Below are 21,000 nucleotides of genomic sequence, written 5' to 3'. Positions count from 1 at the left end.
CCATGTGCTCTTCCCAGTACTATTCCTAACCGGACATGGAACTAGATCCATGATACTTCAGTGGTATTCAAAGGTCAGAAACAACCCGTCTGAAATAGTGCTTGCTTATGTCACAAGTTTGATGAGGTTCACTGTGGGACCTTTAAGATGTTCAAGAAAGAATAAGAACGCAGCTTTTAGGATCTTTCCTGTTTTGCCTTATTTGAAGCACTGGAGAAGCCCCAAGCGTGACTCACTGTGCCAGCAATAGAACAAATGATAGAAATCTCCAAATGGAGTCAGATTAGTTGATGCTTGACCAGCAACACTGAGAAGACGTGTTGGAATCCAACACTGGACACATCCCTTTCATACTCTGAGAGGATCCCTCTGCTAGAGCTTCCTCGAAGACTTAAGAAGACAACACCAAAGCAGTACAGTACAGATTTTGTACACATGGAATCCTACACTACTTAAGGGATTTATGCCCTCTCTGTGGGACACCACTCTTTCACCATAGTATGAAGTGACCAGAATAGGGTCAAGGAACCATGCCTGAACTGAAGAGGATCCAGTGAAACAAGAGCAAGGCATCATTTTGTTCTCTCAGTGAATCCCAGGACTTCATGAAATGGAATGCATGACACATCTAATCTAGTGTCTCCCATTTAGTGGATTGTATGAATAGCTTTAAATACCATAAATGCAAATTACAATCTTCAGTGTGAGTAAAGGAAAAGAGAGAAAACAGAAAATGTAATTCCTATATTAACACAGCAATTACAGTGGCACTGGCCATTCACCTTCTTTCAAGCCTTCAGTTTTGGAAAGAAAATCCTGTTTTCAGATTAATAAGGTCTTAAAGATTGCATCCAAACAAGTTAATGGACCAAAAAGTGGAACAACAAGACTTTCACAGAGATCAAAAGTGAGTAGGAAGAGATGGAACACAGGACTTGTAGTCTTTAGTGGAAATATGTAAGATGGGAAAATGAAAGGAAGCACGACAAAACCCACTGAAAAAAACCAACATAACAAACCCCACATTACTATGAACAGAGGGCTCACCTCCTCTGAATAAAAATTCAAGCTCTAACTCATTGTGGGTATCAGACAATATATAGAGAGTTACAGTCAACTGGACATCTTGGAGATCAATGTAATTGCAGTCACAGCATGTGAAGAGATTACAACACCAGGAACATCTTCAGCTGAACCACTGTAGAATAATCAACCAGTATCTCTTTCATATGAAAGAGAAGTGAGAATAAAACAAAATTCCTCTTCAGGTCCACAAATACACACACAGTCCCATCAAGCTCAGAAGCTGCACCCAAGCAATCATGAAGGCATTATTCAGGAATTTTTCAAGGAAACAAAACCCAATAGAGTGAGTGAGTTATACTGCATTTCACCTCCTCAATTGCTTGGTTTAAATCACTTCAGACTGAATTTACAAAGTCGTTCACTTAGCAATTTGTTGCACTTGCACATAAATGAAAATCTCAAAGCCATTCTACTCCATCTGTCTGGGAGGGGGAGGAAATTAACATATTGGACTAATTAACAGCACCCTCTGAAAAAGAGACAAGGAATATATCCAATTACAAAACCTGCATGTTTCTGTTCTAGCAGCTATAAATAAAGATCGTTCAATATGGCTCTCCTTGGGTTATTTATTTTTTTTTTGGTGGATTTATTTTCCTCTGTCACAGATTATATCTGCACTGTGTCAAAGACTGTGAGCCAGAGAAAAGACTCAGACATACAGACAACGGTTCTGGTCTGATCCTGCACATCTGTGGTGCTGGGCAGAGGACACCAAAGTTCACTGTGATAGATCCTTGCTTTCATAAGGGTCCAAAGTTCAAGATGCACACAGTAACCTAATTCTGGGTATCAAAATACAGAGTTATTCATAGGAGCTTTTATTCTTTTATCCCTTTAGGGGAAAAAAACAAAAACAAGCAACCATTTCACAAGCATAATACCTCTGTCTCCTTTTAGATCTTTCTTTAGGATGCAGTAATGCCCTGCAATTTTGACGAGAACTTCACTGATGAGAATGGAAATCCCTGTGCTGTAGACCTCCATTTTTAAAGGGAAGACTCATGGCTGAAAAGCACAGACCTTTCTGAAGACCCTGCAATTGTCACGTAAGACAAGAATCACAGAATCACAGAATCACCCGGGTTGGAAGGGACCCGAAGGATCATGTAGTTCCAACCCCCCTGCCTAGCAGGGCCACCAAACATACACATTCAGATCAGGTTGCCCAGGACCCCGTCCAACCTGGCCTTAAACACGTCCAAGGACGGGGCATCCACAACCTCCCTGGGCAGCCCGTTCCAGGGCCTAACCACTCTCCTAGTAAAGAACTTCCCCCTAACATCCAACCTAAATCTTCCCTCCTTCAACTTAAAACCATTTCCCCTAGTCCTGCTGTTGTCAGCCCTTTTGAAGAGTTTACTCCCCTCCTGGGTGTAGGTTCCCTTCAGGTATTGATAGGCTGCAATGAGGTCACCCCGCAGCCTTCTCTTCTCCAGGCTGAACAAGCCCAACTCCCTCAGCCTGTCCTCATAGGGGAGGTGCTCCAGCCCCCTGATCATCTTAGTCACCCTCCTCTGGACCCTTTCCAAAATCTCAATGTCTTTCTTGTACTGAGGGCTCCACACCTGGACACAGTACTTGTGGTGTCGAGAAGCAGCACCTTGGTGCTCCACCACACTGATCACACCAAGAAAAACGTACACTAGTATGTCTCACAGCTGTGCTTGAACCTAGGCCTATGTCCAACCTGACTGAAAATGAAGCAGCTTAGGGGTTTGCTACTTGTATAAGCCCACGCTCAAAGAAGATGGCAGGCTCATAGGGTTTTGAAGCACACTGCAGGCGTCACAGGAAGGTATATTCAATAAACACCCTATGGAGGTATGTTGGGTTGTCTCTACATAGCAATCGAGTCTCATTGTGCTTTACTTCTTTGATCGGTGATACCTTACAATCATAGAGCAATGTAAGAGACTTCTGTGGGTTCTCTCTACCTTGTTTATCTTGAAATCCTATTATAATAGTTGCATTCATAGATGCAAATAACCCAGAAAATTAAATTTTTGCCCACAATTGAGAAGTGAAATGTTTGCCAGCTTTTAAGACAGTCTGCTGTAAAATTTAGTTCTTTGCAGCAGAAGCCATGGAAAAGAAAGCATACACTATGAATTAGTTGAGAGTTTTACAGTAGTATTTACAAAAATACTCAGAAGTCAAAGAACACCTGAAAGAAAGGTCCAAAGTTATGGAAGCTTTCACAAAACCTCATTTATCACTCCTTTGTTTCCAGCCACAAAATGGTCATTAAAAGTTATACAAGTGAATATGCCACAAGGCAGTTGCTCCCTGGAATACAAAGGCACGAGTTACAGAGCTGAGGCTGGATTCATAATACAGGTCAATGCACCCATTTATATGCAGATGAAGAGGCAGTTAAGGCAACACAACTTTCAGACTTCGGTCTGATCAGAATATTTAGATCAGTTTATTGTCCTTAAGTCAAACACAACTGATCTGATATAGCATATGGAAAGAATTTTTCTTCCTTGAACCTCATTTGCTTTGTCATTTCTCTAGGCTGGAGAACTGCATGATTAATAACAAGACAATTTAAGTTCCTCCCTCTATGAGGATTTAGTGTGGGGAAAGCATAGTGCAAAGCAGCAAAAAACCCTACATCTGCCCCCAGCAGAATCACTCATTGCACCATGCACCCTCAGAACTCCTGTAGAGGAGTGACTGACTTTCAGTGTGCCTCTCCTCCTCCAAAGCAAAGCCAGATTCAGTTTCACATCTCTTAATCAACCACTTTCGTGTTGATGCATTTTAGCCAAGAATCAAACACACGAATCACTGCTTTGCTCTGTTTTAAAAGTGGAATAAGGAAAGCCTTAAATCCTCCTCATATCCTTCTCAGTCCCTCCTTCTGTCTGCATTCACCTTCTGAAGAATCTGTGGTGTTCCATTTTCCCTTCGTCCCAGTGCTGTCTCCGTCTTCTATCAGAAAAGACTTATCTCCTAACATGAAAAGAGTCAGGCTTTGAAGATTTACGATCAGGAAACAGAAATTGTAAAGTTAAAATGTTAAACATGCTTTGATTTGAAGGACTGATGTCTTTCACAGAAAATAATCCATCGGCCTGACTGAAATGGTCCAAGGTTTATCTCCAGCTTAGATAAGCTGTCAGTCAGGTCAGAGAACCTGTGAATGCCATACAAGGACAGGATTTGGCTACTGTGGCCACCTTTGCCTGCCCAGGCTGGCTATTCCACATGGCACCTGGAGAACTGCAGACAGCCTGTGACACTGAATCCAGACCAGTCCAGATACAGGTGCTGTGGAAGTACAGCCCCTCAATGATCTTATTGGTGTTGACTCAACAGATTAAATTACCAAAAATAAAAAAGCTTTTGTTATTCCTTCACTTGAAGCTCTTTCCAGGTGTGCAAAATTCAAAGTTTTCTCTCCACCTCACATCGCTGTATGGTGCTGCCAATGAAATTTCAAGGCTGGAAGCACTATGTTTATCTCAGCAGGGAAAGATGTTCCTGGAGCAAGGACACTTTGAAAACAGATCCTACAGTAACAAGAAGCCACTGAGAAACAGAGAAATAAATACCTGTGACATTGGTGCGGGCTGACAAAGCTTCACAGTACTTTTCCAGCAGAACAGACAAGGGCAGGTTCACAGAAGATTCACAGTGGAGAACTATCTGGATGAACAGACAGAAGCAGCACAAAACAAACAGTAAAGCAGCAGCAAAGGGCAGAATTTCTTCATCATGACTACAAAACCCCCCAGCATTTCACAGCAGTTCCCATTCACAATCAGTCTGGGTACAAACAGTCCCTTACGACAGAGAAACTTATGGTTCTATCTGCCTTGGTTTGTGACAGCAGGTTGCATTCCTCTGCCTACAGGCAGACATCCACAAATGAACCACGTACACTGGATCTCTTCTTGTGCCAGCTACTCAATGGCTTTACCAAAGCCCAGGGCACAGTTCAGCTCTCCTAACAGTATATGCCTACAATGGAGTAGATGAATCAAATCCCATTAAAGTCTATGGGTTAAATTTTTATCAGCTACACTTAAATGCCTACCTGACTGCTAAAAATCATTACACAGCCAAGAAGGAGAGGCAGGAATTACCAAAGGGCAAGGGTGAGGTGCTGGAACAGCTGCCCAGAAAGGCTGTGGATGCCCCAGCCCTGGAGGTGTTCAAGGTCAGGTTGGATGGGGACCTGGGCAGCCTGGTCTGGTATTAAATGGGGAGGTTGGTGGCCCTGCCTGCAGCAGGGGGGGGTTGGAGCTTGATGATCCTTCAGGTCCCTTCCAACTGAAGCCATTCTATGACTCTACAATTCTATGATAAAAGACTTGAAATAAGTGCTTCCACTGCCTGCATGGGGAAAGGTGGCATCCCTGTGATGTGATCCATTGCTCGGAGGGCAAGAGTAAAAGTAGCATCATCAACGTGGCACTTAAGGAAGCTGCAGGTATTTCAAGCAGAAATACGTTGTCATTTTCAAGCTTGAAAATTAAAATTATTGAAGTACCCTCTGAAGACAAAGGACAAAAGAAAATAGAATTACACATCTCAAGGTGCAGCTGAATTGGGAGCAAGAGAAGCTCTTGAAAAGCCCTTGATGAAAGGCAGCACTAAAAGTGCTGAGAAAATTCAGGAGTCACACATCAATGACAGAAACCTCCATTTTCACACTGTGAAACAAAATCTTCCTGACTTCTTCTGAAGGGATGTGAAGCCCTGGCAACAGACATAATGCCTTTGCTTTTCTACTTATGTAGAATGACTAACATAACACAGGGAAACAGCCACAATCTTTGAATGCTGACACTATATTTCAGTGCTTTCAGATGCATTAAGTGACTGCAGAGCCCTTTTTATATCACCCAGTTCCCTGCTGCTCAATAAGAAGTGGAATGAATGACCACGACAATAGAATTCATCAGCAGTGTTGGTCTGGAAAGAACTTTTCTTTGTACAGTACCACTTCTATGCCTTTCTCACCACTTCTACGTCTTTCTCACTTCGCTGTTATTTTACATAAGAGGAGGTCTTGGAAAACAAACAAAAATCCTTTCTCAAATTTCATTCTTTTTGAACCAATATGATGATCTCCAGCAGGAAGATTTGAACCTCAGCTTCCCATAGCAAAGCCTTGCAGCCTGGTGGTCAGGACGAGGAGATGTGGAAAGGCCAGGGCTGCCATCCTGAAGGGACAGCACTCCAAGCCAACCTGCCTGAAAGCAGACTCTGTTATGGTTGTGTCAGAACCAGCCACGTGAGCTGACATAGCAGACGTAATTCGTCCCTCCTATCTCTCCACCCTTCCGCCTCCTCTCAGGCCAAAGCACTTGGCTCAGTTCAAAGAAGAAACTTGAGACATCTCCATGCACTGTAAATACACTGCATGTTCAGCTGTCCGCTTCCTAAGATGACGGGAAAGAACAGACAGAGGTCGAGTTTAGCACAGCATGTGTAGGAACGAAAAAGGTTAAATGTCACATTTGCTTTAGGGTCAACTTGGGTTCGTTTGGCTAGAGGGAAAAGCACCTTCTGCTTCTTATGTTGCTTTTGCTTTCATTTTCTCTCCATTAACCACAGCGAACTGCTTTCGTCTGTATGATATTTTTCAAAAACTGTATTTAAAGCAGGCAAACCCTAACAATTAATATTTAAAAATATTTGTAAAGTATACAACAATAATAAAGAACAGCAAAATAAGGTGTTGCCTCTTGATTCCTACTAGAAGACTACTTTACTCACACAGTGTTTCTCCTAAGACAGCCAAGTCCTCTTCCCATTGAGTCAGTTCGGTGTTATCTTGCATATTAACCTGAAATGTCTACCTTAATTTCTACTGAGGACATCAACAAACAAACGAAAGCAATGCATAAGACAGAAATTAAAGTGAAATGGAGTCTCTTAGTGTCTCAGCAGGGAGGCCAACTGTTGGTGTGCAGACCTGTTCTGACTGCAGAACAACGTAAGGTCAGTGTCCTGCCTCTCCTGTGCTTATCTTCTTAGATCTTTTCCCTTGGCCATGATCAGTGTTAATTAATTCGTTACAGGTCTTTATCTCATGTCACTCACACTGGAGAGGTTGGTTTCTTCTCTCAAACACAAAGAAATGGTCACCGTAACACAAACGAGTCCAAATGGGTATGAATGGGATCCAAAACTGTCAGTACAGGCATGAGATCACCAGAGAGATGGAATGGACAGCATCTTGAAATTTAACTATATCATAATAAGAAGCAGCAGAGGATGAAGTCAGCGTGACTGGAAAGTGCAAAGAGCTGAAGTGGGAGAGGATGACACACAAGAGTGCAACATTTGCTGTCAAGATAAGGGAGGGATGCTCGGGAGGCAGTGAATGCCAAACATGGACAGATGCATACACTCTGCTCTTCCATTCTCATATAAGAACTCCCAGATGCTGTATTTCAGTTGTCTAATAGCAGCCAACTTTTCTGAGAAAGCTGTTAGGGATGTGTGCTGCAGATATATACATTCAACAACATTAATCCCTACTAAATCACAGAATCTCAGAATGGCCAGGGCTGGAAGGGACTTCAAGGATCATGAATCTCCAACCCCCTGCCACATGCAGGGCCACCAACCTCCTCATTTAATACCAGGCTGCCCAGGGCCCCATCCAACCTGGCCTTGAACACCTCTAAGGACTGGGATCCACAACTTCTCTGAGCAGCTGTTCCAGCACCTCACCACTCTCACAGTAAAGAAATCATCTTTAGACACCAAATAGAAAAGGATAGGTAAAAGCATTCTTCATGGCTAGAGAAGACATGAATCTGACATGTCCTTTTGGACACACTGAGCAAGATGAAGCAGCCTTCCAATACCAGTTTTGCAGTTATCAACCACAAAACATACACTTGGTCCACAGCTGTCAGGATTTAGATCCATCTTCTATCTCCACTGCCACATAAAGTGTCAGGCTAAAGTAGGTATCTATACCCCGTAAAGACTCATCCCAAGTACAGATCTGTGGTGACAGATTAGTCATTAGGCAAATTAATTAGGTTGAGAAATCCTTCTGGCTCGAAGGCAACCTGAAGCACTCCAAATGCACCATTTCTACAATGAGATCAAGTATTCACCTGAATGTAAGCCACAGCAATTTTTAGAGCTGTGTAACAGAATTGGGAAGGAGCATTTCAGAGCAGCAGCCCAATTAAATGCCAGAAATGTTTGCCTGTACCCACAGAAGCTCAGTTTAGGGAATCAGATGCATCTAACTTTGCCTTGAAAATACAATTAGTGGAAAGATTAACACAGCAAATTCAAAGCAAATCCCACTCCTCAACAAAACCCATACCTTGTTCAAATACAGCTAGGGAGCTTCCAGGGCATATGGGCATCAGTAAAGATTTACAGGGCCTCCTGCCATCACCAGTGTTTGCCAATGAAAACAGATGCTTTGAAGACAGCCTGGGAGAGGAGGGGATGGCACTTTCCTGTAGTAAAGATGGTTACTTTCCTGTCCTGCAGTTCCTTTACACCCAAGACGTATATGCAAGAGAGATGGTAACTCAAAGACAGTGCCAGAAGGCCATCACAGTGGAAATATTTTGCTTGCTGAAGAACCAAAAAAAATTCAGTCCTATGCTTAAGATATCTTAGGCCTTGCCCAATTCTGTTGCTTAGCTTTGCTTAACGCAGCAGCATTTGGTTGTATGCAGTCATTTGGCTCTGCTTCACCAAAAAAATAATTTCCATTCGTGACAGAAGGTCTAAATAGAAGTTTTCACAAGAATCTGCAACCTGAAGCCTAAGCCAGCTAAGGTTACAGTAGAAGGACAGATTGCAAGCACACTTCAAGGAAAAGCCTCCTTTTCGAGTCATCCTTCAGCTCTTTCACCCCCCTGTCACTACCTGCCTCTAAATTAATCCCAGTGGCTACACAAAACTGTGCTGCCAGCTACTGATCCTCAGATGAGCTGGGAGATGCTGCTCTATGATCTTAGTGCCCAGCAGGTATTCTGCAGTTCTTCCAGAAAGTCTGGAGAAGCAGAATGTGCATCTGCAAGGAACGGGAAATGTGACCTCGGTTCAATAAATTGGCCACACACACGTTTAGTTCTGAGCATGAAATGAAATTCAGAAATAAATTAAAAAGCCTCGAGCATCTGCTACACTGAGACAACAACTAAACAGCACTGCTGTCTTCCAAACTTGACGTTACACCTTCATTAAGCATCTGCCTATGTGCTCTGCTGATGAAGGGTGATGGGGGGACATCACTCACTGCATGCACTGTGTGCCTTCTGAGTCACAGCATGCAAAGGGAAACTGTTCAAAGCCACCCATCAGCTGGGTTTGTCCGACCAAATCTCTCCCAAAACAACGAGATATTAAAAAGGATTAAAACAATGTTTGAATCATGGGCCACATCTGTCTTCAAATAAAACTGTAGAAAGGACAGGTTTTTAGTTTCATTACACTTGAAGAGTTTTGCTCCTCGTTGCCCATAACCGTAGGTATTCTGTTCAGTATCTGGAAGGGCAGCAAGCCTTTCACAGCTCTGGCTTCACATCAGCCGTTATGCTAAGACTTTACACTAGGACCATGACTAATTCCTTCCTTCATCAATATTTGTGGAATTGGCTTGCTGGGGGATTGTTACTCTATGCAGGGTCTCTCACATTCACTGTGGTCTTTATTGCAGATCTCCCAGCAGAGAAGAGAAGAGGCAAGAAGAGGAAAGATCCTCACTCCTGATTTGGAGCTCACCTACTCCAAGTCCTGTCTCCCAGCCATCAGTCTGGCCTTCCTCCCTGCTCTGAAAGAAACAAATGACAACAGAAGGTGCAGCCTGGCTCCCAGACGTCCTCGCTCCCAAGACAAGGAAACTGCAGGAGCAGCACAGCAGCTCCAGGGCCTGCAACAGAGAAAGCTGAACAGTTGTGCCTATGATGTCCACATTACAAAGCTCTGCCAGGGCTGCTGGCTCACACACCATCCCTCTGCTCCTGCTGGCATGAAACTCCTGAAACCCAAGCTATGGCTGGGCTGTGGGAGCCTGCTACTGCCACTCAAAGGGAATTGATACTTCAGTCCATGCACTGAGATGCCTGCTAGCAGAGCCTGGCTGCCAGCCCTGCAGACAGACTGTTCAGGTTCATCAACACGCTTCCTTTAATTCACTTTCACCTCCTTCCCTCCTTCCTCCCACAACTTCCCACTGGAAAAGGCACCCCTGGGAGATGACAGAACCCCCAGAGCTAAGGCAGCACCCAGATACCAGCATCACAAAGCCTCCAATGTCCCAGGGACTTGAGTAACAGCAAGAGAAATTATCCCAAAGCTCTCACGGGCAGGTGGATCCCTTCCAGTCCTCTGGCTACTTCAGCTACTATTACCAGGGCAAGGCTTTAGCATTGTAGCGAGGACAGCTAATGTACTTTAATCTCCACTGGCATTACTCACTATTTACTTTCCCGGCATACACATCCCAAAGTGGATAATTATTCATCCAGTATTATGTAAAAACTTTGCAGAACTTCAATTCCTTTCACTTTCTTACAGCTCTGTTGAAGAAATATTTTTCATCTCTTGACAAACCTAAGGGATTTCCTTTCCTTATTTAGAGAAAACATGCCACCTTTCCTTACAAACACACACCATTTATTTGCTTGTTCCCAGAGGTCGGCTTCCAAGTCCTCCACCCATCCACATCCACAGTAGAGCTGTGGGTTTGAGTCTTGTCAGAACAAGGTGTGCATGGGCAGCACGTCCCCAGCCTTGCCCAGCTACGAGGTACCCATGAACTCGAGGTCAGGACAGGATGTCACAGCCTGTCTCTGCCAAGTAGCTTTCTCAAAATGCTGCTGTCACTACACAGCCCTTCCCAAACGGCCTTTGTTGGGATGCTGCAGGCAAGCAGGCCTGCGAGAGCTGATCTAAACGATCTTACACTGGGAACTGATCAGTGCTTCCAAAAGCAGGACGTGCTGTACGTCAGAGACCATTGCAGTGAGCACCTAACACTCATCCCCACTGCTCTGCAACAAGGAGTGCAGTTCTCCTACGCTGGGATGCAGTCGATGGAATTCAAGCAGCCATTGATTTGAAGGACAGCTCTCACAGGCTGACTCTCAGTGCTAAACTAGTTCCTACTTGTCTTCCCTTGGAATAAAGGCTACAGCAAAGTTTACCAAACTCTTCAGAGAAAAAAAAGTTAAACGCTTAAAGCTCTGTGCCGAATGCTTTCCAGCTCAAACCAAATATAGCCATTTTCATAGCTATTCAGATACAAAGAAAAGGATTAGCTGGGGGGAAAAAGTAATTCCATACAAAGAAACAGGTTGATAAAGCAAAGCAGCAGCGAGTGTTTAGTTGTCAAGGCTGGCTGTTAGGAATAGAAAGCTGAGGAGGCAAAGAGGATGCTTCTGCAAGGCCTTGGCACATAGCACTGCATATCTGGAGAGGGGGCAAGGAGGTGCCACGGGGCCACTGCAGAGCTGCAGCCTCACATCTGAGAATTTATGTGAGCACTTCACGTGGGAACAGCCAACACCTGAGATCACAAGTGGTACAGGGCAAAAGAAAGATGTTTACAGGATTGAGATTTGTAGAGGAAGATGTGAATTACTGAAGTGTCATTTACTGGATACAGTTTTACACTGAAGCGAAGCAGCTTTCTGCAAAGCCTCCTTCTATGTCTCGTGCTGCAAACCTGAAAGCACCATAAGCTAAACATGATCAAATTCAGCAGTGGTTAGTGTGCTTCTACTACCTGCATTTACTCATGTCCCCCACAAGATTAAAAAAGAAAAAGCAGGTTCATTTTTCAAAAATCCATAGCTATATATATATTTTTCTAATAGCAATGTTTTTTTTTAATACCTTTTTTAATAACATAATGAGTGAAACAAAAATAAAAGGAAACACAGAGACGTTCCTTTATAAGCTGGTATTACCCACTGCTCTGGTGCTTTCATTGTGAATCTCTCAGCTCATCCCATCACCAGCAGGATCCCACAGTAATCTCCAGCAGAAAGAAAGCTGATCGCTGAGCTCAAAGCAATGAAGAGTTTGCTTAGAGGAAAATGCCTCCCTCGGGCACTCAGTGAGAGCTCTGAGCAATGGGAGTAAAGCACGCACCGTCGGAGCTAATAAATCAAACAGTGCAAAGGTCTGTTTTAAGCACTTAATCATTTACACTGTTAAATTTTTAGAATGGTTCCTGGCCACATTTTTTGCCCCAAGCAATCTAGCAGTATCTCAAACAGTTCCCAGGAATGACCTGTGAGTTAGGCTGCTGCATGGACTGATCTCAATATGCAGTTTGTGCACAGTTTCCCCATTTTAGAGGCTAAAGGAGTTTAGGAGTATGGGCACAAGCCACGCTTGGGCATCCAGCCTGAAGACTGAATGGCTGTCCTGGCAATCTTAATGTACCAGCAGAGGTAACAACCTTGAAACTCAAGAAGTGTGGACCTGATGGCCCTTGCTTTGCCCTGTCCTTCTTCATCAGCTTCAGCAGGTGGGTACAGCTAAGCTCTGGTTTGCAAAATGAAGACATAGAGTTAGAAGACCTGATGGTTACACCTCTGCTCAAGCAGATGTCTTACACGAATGAAAGCTAAAGTCTGCTTTCCCTCAAGCTAAGGGCAAGTATCATAGAATCACAGAATAGCCAGGGTTAGATGGCATCCCAAGGATCATGAATCTCCAACCCCCTGCCGCATGCAGGGCCACCAACCTCCACATTCAATACCAGCCCAGGCTGCCCAGGGCCCCATCCAACCTGGCCTTGAACACCTCCAGGGATGGGGCATCCACAGCCTCTCTGGGCACCTCACCACTCTAAGTATGAGAATCACTGAAACATTTCATGGCAAAACTACCATCAACCATCTTCAGCCATTCCCTCCGTGCCCCCTTCCTCTAAACCACATGAGCTCAGCAAGGGCTCTATGTCAGAATGCCAAAAGAATCATTCGCTTTTGCTTCGTGGTTTGCTTGTTTGTTTGTTTTCACATCCAAGTACTTGTATTTTCCACTGTATCATATGTACAGAAAGCCTTCAAGTGAACATAAATCTCAAAGCCTGAGCAAGTCCTTCTCCCCGACCAGCCCTGTGAAATCTGACAGCCCATTTGCACCAGCATTTTCACGTGGCAGATCCAATTCCGGTGCTAGAAAGCTGCCTTGTTTCATACCTACAGTCCCCATAAAACACAGCGCTCAGCTGCTGTGAAGACTTCAGCTTCCTTCAGTACTTAATCCCATGCCTTTGCCCAAATCCACCTAAGTGAATGGGGCCATTGACTTCCTGTCAGCTCTGAAAGGTTCTCAAGTTAAACAGGGACTTACAAGCCTAAGAAGGCTCCATCCCAACAAGCTCCTCCATCTATATACTGAGTATACCCAAAGTAAGCATTCACCTCTGAATAAACACCTCTTACAGACCCTTGGCATTGTGATGTGACTCCTAATGGGTTGTTTTTCTTTCCTTTCTTTCAGGGCGACTAAAGAAACAAGTCAGCCACCCAAATTTACACAAACAATTCCAATGCAAAGCTACAGGAAACTGAAGAAAAAAGCCGTGCCCATAGATTAGATCTGCAGGGGAAACACAGGGCGTTTTTTATTCAGCAGCAAAGAATGAGTCTGGCAGCACTGGGCACCTTGGTACTTCTGATAACCTCATGGCAAGGAGTCCTCCTGTCTGTGTGGGAACTGAAGTATTGTTCTGTACCGATGGAAAGAAATAAGGGAAAGCACAGCTAGGAGGACGAAAGCCAGAAATCTGCTGCTTTTATGTTACGGGAGCAGCCGTCATGAATTAGGAAGCAGATCAATGTCTCCTGCACACCTCACACACGGACAGCCAGAACGGGCAGCGTGGGTTGGAAATGTTGGGTTTTTAGGTTGAACCCAAACCGGCCGACCTCATCCCATGGATGGAGAAAGATCAGAAGGAAGGATCTCCCTGATGTTCTCAAGAGAAAGCTGGAGCAAACGCTTGGGCAGATGCATGGATCGAGCGACCGCGTTGAGAAGGCGATGGGAGCGGAGCACGTGTTGAGAGCAAGCACGGCACGGCAAGCCGCCGAGCTGCGGCACGAAACTCCTTCACAGACAAGGGGAAAGCGAGGAGAGCCACGGCACGGCCCGGGAGCTCAGCGGGGACCCGGGGCTCGGCGGCCGCGGGGACACCGGCGCGTTCCGGCGTTGAGGGGCCGGGTGGGAGCCGCGGAGCCGCGGCGCTGACCGCACGGGCTCCCGGCGGGGCGCGGGGCGCCTCCCGCTCTCCCTCCCGCCCCGCTTCCCCACCCCCTCCCCGGCCGGGGCACTTACGGGCAGGAGAAGGAGCGCGGCGGTGGCCGCCGCCGGAAGGCTGCGCTGCGGTGCCCGTCCCGCCATGGGGCCGGCGGGGGCTGCGGGGGGCTGCCCGGGCTGCGGGGGGGGCTGCCCGGGGCCGGCGCTGCCCGCTCAGCCGCGCTGCCCCTGCGCTGGCATCTCTGCCGCACCCCCCCCCCCCCCCTCCGCCCCGCTGCCGCCCCTCACCGCCGCCCCGCAGCCGGCCCCGGTGCCGCCGGCGCGTCCCAGGGCAAACCCCCGGAGGGAGGGAGGGAGCCTGGCGGGGGAGCCGAGCCCGCCCTCCGCCCGCAGCACCGCGGGGATGGAGGCGGCCGAACTCCCAGCGGAGCGCGACCCCCACAGCTCGAGGATCTCCGTCCGCCTTTGCAGTGGGGGTAAAAGGGGTCACCCCTCGCCCTCAGCCGGCTCCTGTAGTGACCTCACTGCGCGCAGCCCTGCTGAAGCAGTGTGGTCATCCCTTCCCCAAGCGCTGAGTGCGGTGTTGAGCCCTTTCCGCGAGCACAAGGTGCGAGGAGGTTGCCTTCAATGCGAGCCTCCAGAAATGATGGCGATCTCCTTCAAGTTCCCGTCTGCTGGGGATTCCGCTGCCCCGAATTCTCCAGGAGCAATGCGGCTCCCCATGGCCAGGCTGCAGGCACAACTGGTGTCCCTCTCCAAAACTGAGACTTCTCACAACTAGCTGAAATACAAGTAGCTGTTGTAGCAAAGTGGAGTCGGCCTTTTTCCCAGATAACAGCGACAGGACAGGAGGTGATGGTCTCGTGTTGTGCCAGGGGAGGTTCAGGTTGGATATTAAGAAATGCTTGTTCTCCAAAAGAGAAGTGATGCACTGGCACAGGATTCCCAGGGATGCGTTAGAATCACCATCCCTGGAGGCGTCCAAGAACCTTAGAGATGAGGCACTGAAGGACGTGGCAGTGGGCATGGCGCTGTTAGGTAAAACAGTTGGACCAGAAGATCTTTGAGGTCTTTTCCATCCTTAATCACAGAATCACAGAACCACAGAATGGCCTGGGTTGAAAAGGACCACAATGCTCATCCAGTTCCAACCACCTGCTATTTGCAGGTCACCAACCAGCAGACCAGGCTGCCCAGAGCCACATCCAGCCTGGCCTTGAATGCCTGCAGCGATGGGACATCCACAGCCTCCTTGGGCAACCTGTGCCAGTGCCTCACCACCCTCTGGCTGAAAAAATTCCTCCTAATATCCAACCTAAACCTCCCATCTTAGTTTAAAACCATCCCCCCTTGCCCTGTCACTATCCACCCTCATAAACAGTCTTTCCCCCTCCTGTTTGATTCTGTGATTCCAAGTGTGCTGCGCACACCCTCACCGTCATCCAGGAGCAATGGGCACTAGGTGCACCCCCTTATCCTCATGCCATACACTCACTAGCACACTTGCCCATGGGGTATCTGGCCTTCTGCTGTCTTGCTCTAGGATGGCTGTTAGTTATAAGGGAACTAAAGTCTTATCAGTTTGGATGCCTGACCCTGTGGAGGCCCAAAAGCTCCCGTGTCTGACAGATACCAATTACACACTGCCTTCAGCATCCAGCTAGGGCCATCCTTACAATGGATGCATCTGTGGTATTGTCAGACTGCAGATATCAGGCCAAGGTCTGGGCTTCCCGGTGAATCAATGTCCTGCCCACAGATGCAGCTGGGACTGTCCCCAAAAGCCCAGCCATGTCCTGAGTCACAGCTGTGGAGCAGAAGTAGATATCACCTCCTTCTTTCCCAGCTCAGCTGCTGGATTTCCACTGAGAGGAAAGTCATCTATTGCCTGTCACCCCCAATGAGCGAAGCTTACCCTGGGCACCTTGTGGTCTCCTTTCAGGAAGGCAGTGCCTCCTCCTCCTATCTGTGACATTGTCTTTCTACCACTCTCCTTTGTTGCTGTTGCTTTTTGTGTGTGTATGTGTGTGTCCAGTTAAAACTGACTGGCATAAAGGTCATGGTAGCACAGAAGAAAAGAGAAAAGAGTCCCTTTTGCACAACAAGTTCCCAGGGTTTGCATGAGTTGCTTTTGCACATCAAATTCCCAGGGTTTGCATGAGCTTAGCAAGGCTCACTTGGGGTGAGCAAGTGCCTGGACATCTTTCTCTGGGGTGTTGTATTATTTTGCCTTTTGTCATTTGATCACAAAAGGCATAAAGCAACAGCTTCTCAGCCTCTCCAGAACACCTACAAGGAGGTTTAAGTACCTAAACCCATGCAGAGGTTGAGCTTAATACAATGTGAGTATCACAGCAAGGTGATAGATAGACTCTATAGACTTGTAGACCTGGGGAAAAAAGTGAAAAAACCCCACTTTATTTTCTCTTTTCTTTCAATTATTCAATAGTCTGAATGCATCTAAATATTTAAGCTTTCCTACTTTTTCCTCTCTTGTCATTGTGCTCCACCATTTGTTTCCTTTCATTATTAAAAGAAAACAAAGCCGTAACTCAGTGTTGCATGCTTCCAATTAATATGAATGCTTTCATGAAAATGCAAAAGGAGGAATAAATCCAGCAGAAGTTTTTATTGCATTTAAACATCCACCTCCAGGACTGGAAACTCACACGCAGTGGGATGGCATGAATTCATGAGAACTGGTGAAAGAAGCCTGAAGCTGCAAGTGCGTAGACATAGGTCAGTTCCCTTGAAACCAGAGAGGTTTTCCATCACACTCCATGGCTTTCTGTTATGATTTATCTCTGTTTATTACACTGTGCAGAATCAGAAGCTCATAATACTAACGCTGTAGTGGAATGGTACAAAACAACCCCAAACTATGACTATCTAAGGATTAAACTGATCATTCCTTCTGTCATGATTCTAGGGCTTTTCCACTTATGGATGACTGCAAAATCCAGCCAGAGCTTTCTGTTGACTGGGTTGCTTGCTTAGAAGGTCAGTCCCCTTCAGATTCCCTCATATTTCTTAAGGGCTGAGCTCGTGTTGCAAGCTTCTCCTTCAGTCATGGTGCTTCTGGCTGCTCGTCTCACAGTCATCTCCTTTTATAAAACCTGTGGGGACCTTCATCATACTGTTTGACTTTGTGTGTAAGATTGGTGAAAGATTTAAAATGCAGACAGAGACATATGTATAGATACAGATAGATACACATAGCATAAGCAGATGTTTAATACGAGATACAAGCCTTGTTCTTTCAGAGAGCAGATGAAGACCCGTGAGGCCAACAAGCAGAGATGTAGGAATGCAGGACAACATGACAGTTCTGATCAGTTGGATGGAGAGAGTCTCCATATAGGATCATGGCGTGGATCCAATTGCTGAGCTCTTGCTCAAATGGCTTTCAGAGATTACTTTCAGTCATGACCATACAAGGGTGACTCCTTTTTCCTTATCTGGGGATTTGAGTTTTCTGTTGTTGTTTCTTTGTCTTTGTGTTGTTTTTTTGGTTTCTTGTTTTGTTCTTTTTCCTTTTCAAAGCTCAAGTCCTGAAAGGGTTTAAACAGATCTTAAACCCTAAACCTGCAAATATTCTTACTGCGTCCCAGTGGGGAAAAAATACAGAATCCTTCCTCGCTGATGGAAGGACAAGGCCAGCTCTGGGTGTAACACCTCAGTCAAGAAGGTTCTTGCCACATCTGGAACTCGGAGAAGTTTCCACAATAAAGCCAGGTGGTTTGACAGGCAGTTGTAGTAACAGAGAGACAGTATGTAAGCATCCAAAGGGTGGAGCTGGACTGAAATATTAGAACACCTCTCAGAAGGATGAAACACAGTAAAAGGAAAGGGAACCAGTAAGAAATATCAAATATGTCTCTCCAGGAGACATCCTGAGCTCTCTTCTGTGTGTTCCCAGCAGAGCTATGGCAGGGGTGACTTTACTGGACTGCTCATCTGCAAAGTGGAACACCATCAATATTCAACTATTGTCCTAAGATCAGTTTATATGGACTGAGCTCCAGTTGCTGCATCTGTCCTGTAAGTGTTCTGAAAGACACATTCTGTATCTTCTCTTGAAGTTGAACCTGGACTGAAAAGTTCTGAGATCAGAACAAGGTAAGTAAGTGATGAACACAGGCATATGGTTGCTTGCAGGGTGGTGCTTGCACTTTATGGTAGACTTTCACTGGGTGAAAACAACCACACAGCCTGGGCTAATGACTGTAATCTCAATCTCTACATACGCCCTCTCTACACAAGGCAAAATGTAGGTTTCACTCCTATTTTCAGCATCCAAATGTTGTAAACTTCTGTGGAAGGTAGACTGACTGGGTTCCCACTTGGGATCTCAAGTAGGGTTTAAATATCTTGTGCAATGTCTGAGTGGATCCAGATTGTAGTATGTATCAGAGGTGTTTTATTCATCTCTTAAACTAATAAACTCTTTCCAGAGATGCTGTGGTAGCTCATAGCAACTTCAAGGTCTCTGAAAGTGTTGTGCTGATGTGTCCCTTTTTGGCTGCATCGTTTCTGAAGAGCCAGGTGTGTTGGTGTGGGTATGCTGGATCTGAGGAGAGTCAGGCTAGGAAGGGGAATGGGAGGAGTCCCATGCTTCTTGCAGAGTGAGTGAATGCCACAGAGAAAAGAGCACATGATGACATTTGAAGCCAGCATAACGTCCGCTGGGGAAGAAAGCTAGCTGGAGGGATCTTATTAATAATAAATGTAATGGTTTCCTGAAATAATGATGGGTCAGAGTTGGTAACAAGCAGAGCTTGGGATAATAGAAATCACCCTGACAGAATAGAGGCACATAGTTTCTTCCTCCTCAGTGCCTGCAGTTACACTTGAATGAAGAATGTAAGTGGGATGGAGGAGAAAATAATTATATTTAAAGAAAGTTCCATTGTTTGAAGTGGTTCCTAATAGTGAAGTCTCTGGAGTGTTATATAAACCTTAAGAGTGGGGACTGAGGAGGAAGATTAGGTGGAAGCATCCCCCCGTTGGGCATAAAATACATTTTTTCTTTCTTTACTGTGGAACTCATGTAGACACCATATTCTCATGGAGCAGCACAGGGCTTTTCCTTGAGATACATGCCCAGCTCGGGGCTTTGTACGTGCTGCTGCCAAGGCAATGCAATCAGCTCTTGGCTTCTCTGGACCTCCACAAACCTCAGAGAGCAGCAAGCCTTTCTTTCTGAAGTAGCTTCTGTTCTGAATTGAGAGTCAGACAGTGGATTAAGTCCTGCAGCTTAAATAAGTCACCTTGTACAGGACTCCTCACGGACTGGGAGGAATAGGCACAGGTGTCACCGTAGTTTAATGCTGAGCTTATATCTTGGTGGAGAGCTGGTGAATCCAGTGAAACCTCAAGAGCTACTTTGATGCCCAACACAGGTAATCTCTCTGGGGCTCACCCTGTACATTCCACTGCCTGTATGAAGTAGGTCTCCCTTAACCAGAGTGTGGCAGCCAAGCTGAGTGGACACATCTAAATACAGTGTGCTTTAACATTTGCACAGAATCCTGCCCTGCATGTCAGCTGAACCACGTTTCCACAAGTTTGCACGTTCCCAGCCCATCACGAGTCTCAGGCAAGTTGAGGTGCTGTGGGTTGAGTGCATGCACGTGCCAGGTGACTGCAGCCAGCACTTGGCAATTCAATAAGACCTTCACTAATTTCCCCACATTTAAGCCTGTCATTTCTGACAAGCTTCATCTTTGCCTTTGAAAGCCTCGTTGCTGAAGTGCAGTTTCAGCAGATGATCTTAGGAGAGGATTCTCCTCTTGAGTAGGCTGCTCTGAGTTTAATCATAGAATCATAGAATGGCCTGGGTTGAAAAGGACCACAATGATCCTCTAATTTCAACGCCTTGCTATGTTCAGGGTTGCCAACCACCAGACCAGGCTGCCCAGAGCCACATCCAGCCTGGCCTTGCAATTGTGGGATCTCAGTTATTTCAGCAACTGAGTTGTGCTTGCTTAGCTTTTGTAGTGACACATTTGAACATCACTTCTTGTTTTCTTTTTCCCCCAGGAGCAAGCTCACAGCATAGCAAACAAACAAGAAATGTTCATGGTATTTCTTCATGTAATTGCCTGACACTGTCAGCTGTAGCGGAGGAGCCTCTTAAATTTGCCTCAGCAGTTGGCAGGTAAATGGGTTAGAAACAGTTTTACAAACATCCCCTTGTCAGTCACAGCAATAATGCCATGAGGATTTCAGTGATGTAATAGTGGAGTTACACACCAGAGAACCAGGCTTACAGAGTGGAAGAATGCATGAAGTGGGGATTTGCACATCCTGTTGCCCAGAATTCAGCTGCCAACATAAATGATCTCTCTTCATCTCTGTAGCCCAATAGCGTTGTGTCATTCTCAAAGAAAAGCATCAGCTTTTCCCAAGAATAACAGTCATCTATTCTGGATCATGCTTGCTGCATTTTTCCATCCTGGGTGCCTAAAGTTAGCCACTTGAAACTATATTTGGCATGTAAGCAACATGCATATGTGTATGAGTACCAGCTTCCCTTCAACAAGACAAGGATCCTTGCAAACTAAGTTAGAATTCAATATTTCTTGAAGTTAGGACTCAAACTGGCCATATAGTTATAAAACTTATCCTGAAGTTACCGAGTGTGACTGTAGAGTTTGCTTTGGCAGCATTTGCATTGTATACAAATTG

General features: G+C 45.8%; 1 protein-coding gene across 1 annotated transcript in view; it reads right to left on the bottom strand.

Annotated features, from left to right (window-relative positions):
• The window catches only part of CRHR2 (corticotropin releasing hormone receptor 2), a 129,897-nt gene extending 115,408 nt beyond the window's left edge, over positions 1-14,489 (bottom strand). Inside the window, exons 1-2 of the mRNA XM_048951717.1 lie at positions 14,389-14,489; positions 4,650-4,743 (exon numbers count right to left, since the gene is read on the bottom strand). Coding sequence (XP_048807674.1) covers positions 4,650-4,743; positions 14,389-14,454 — 160 coding nt within the window. The 5' untranslated portion in view covers positions 14,455-14,489. The remainder of the gene's footprint in view (positions 1-4,649; positions 4,744-14,388) is intronic.
• Between the last annotated feature and the right edge of the window lie 6,511 nt (positions 14,490-21,000).

Source organism: Lagopus muta, chromosome 7 (genome assembly GCF_023343835.1).
Source record: "Lagopus muta isolate bLagMut1 chromosome 7, bLagMut1 primary, whole genome shotgun sequence".
Lineage (NCBI taxonomy): Eukaryota > Metazoa > Chordata > Aves > Galliformes > Phasianidae > Lagopus > Lagopus muta.
This window is presented reverse-complemented; position numbering and strand designations above follow the sequence as displayed.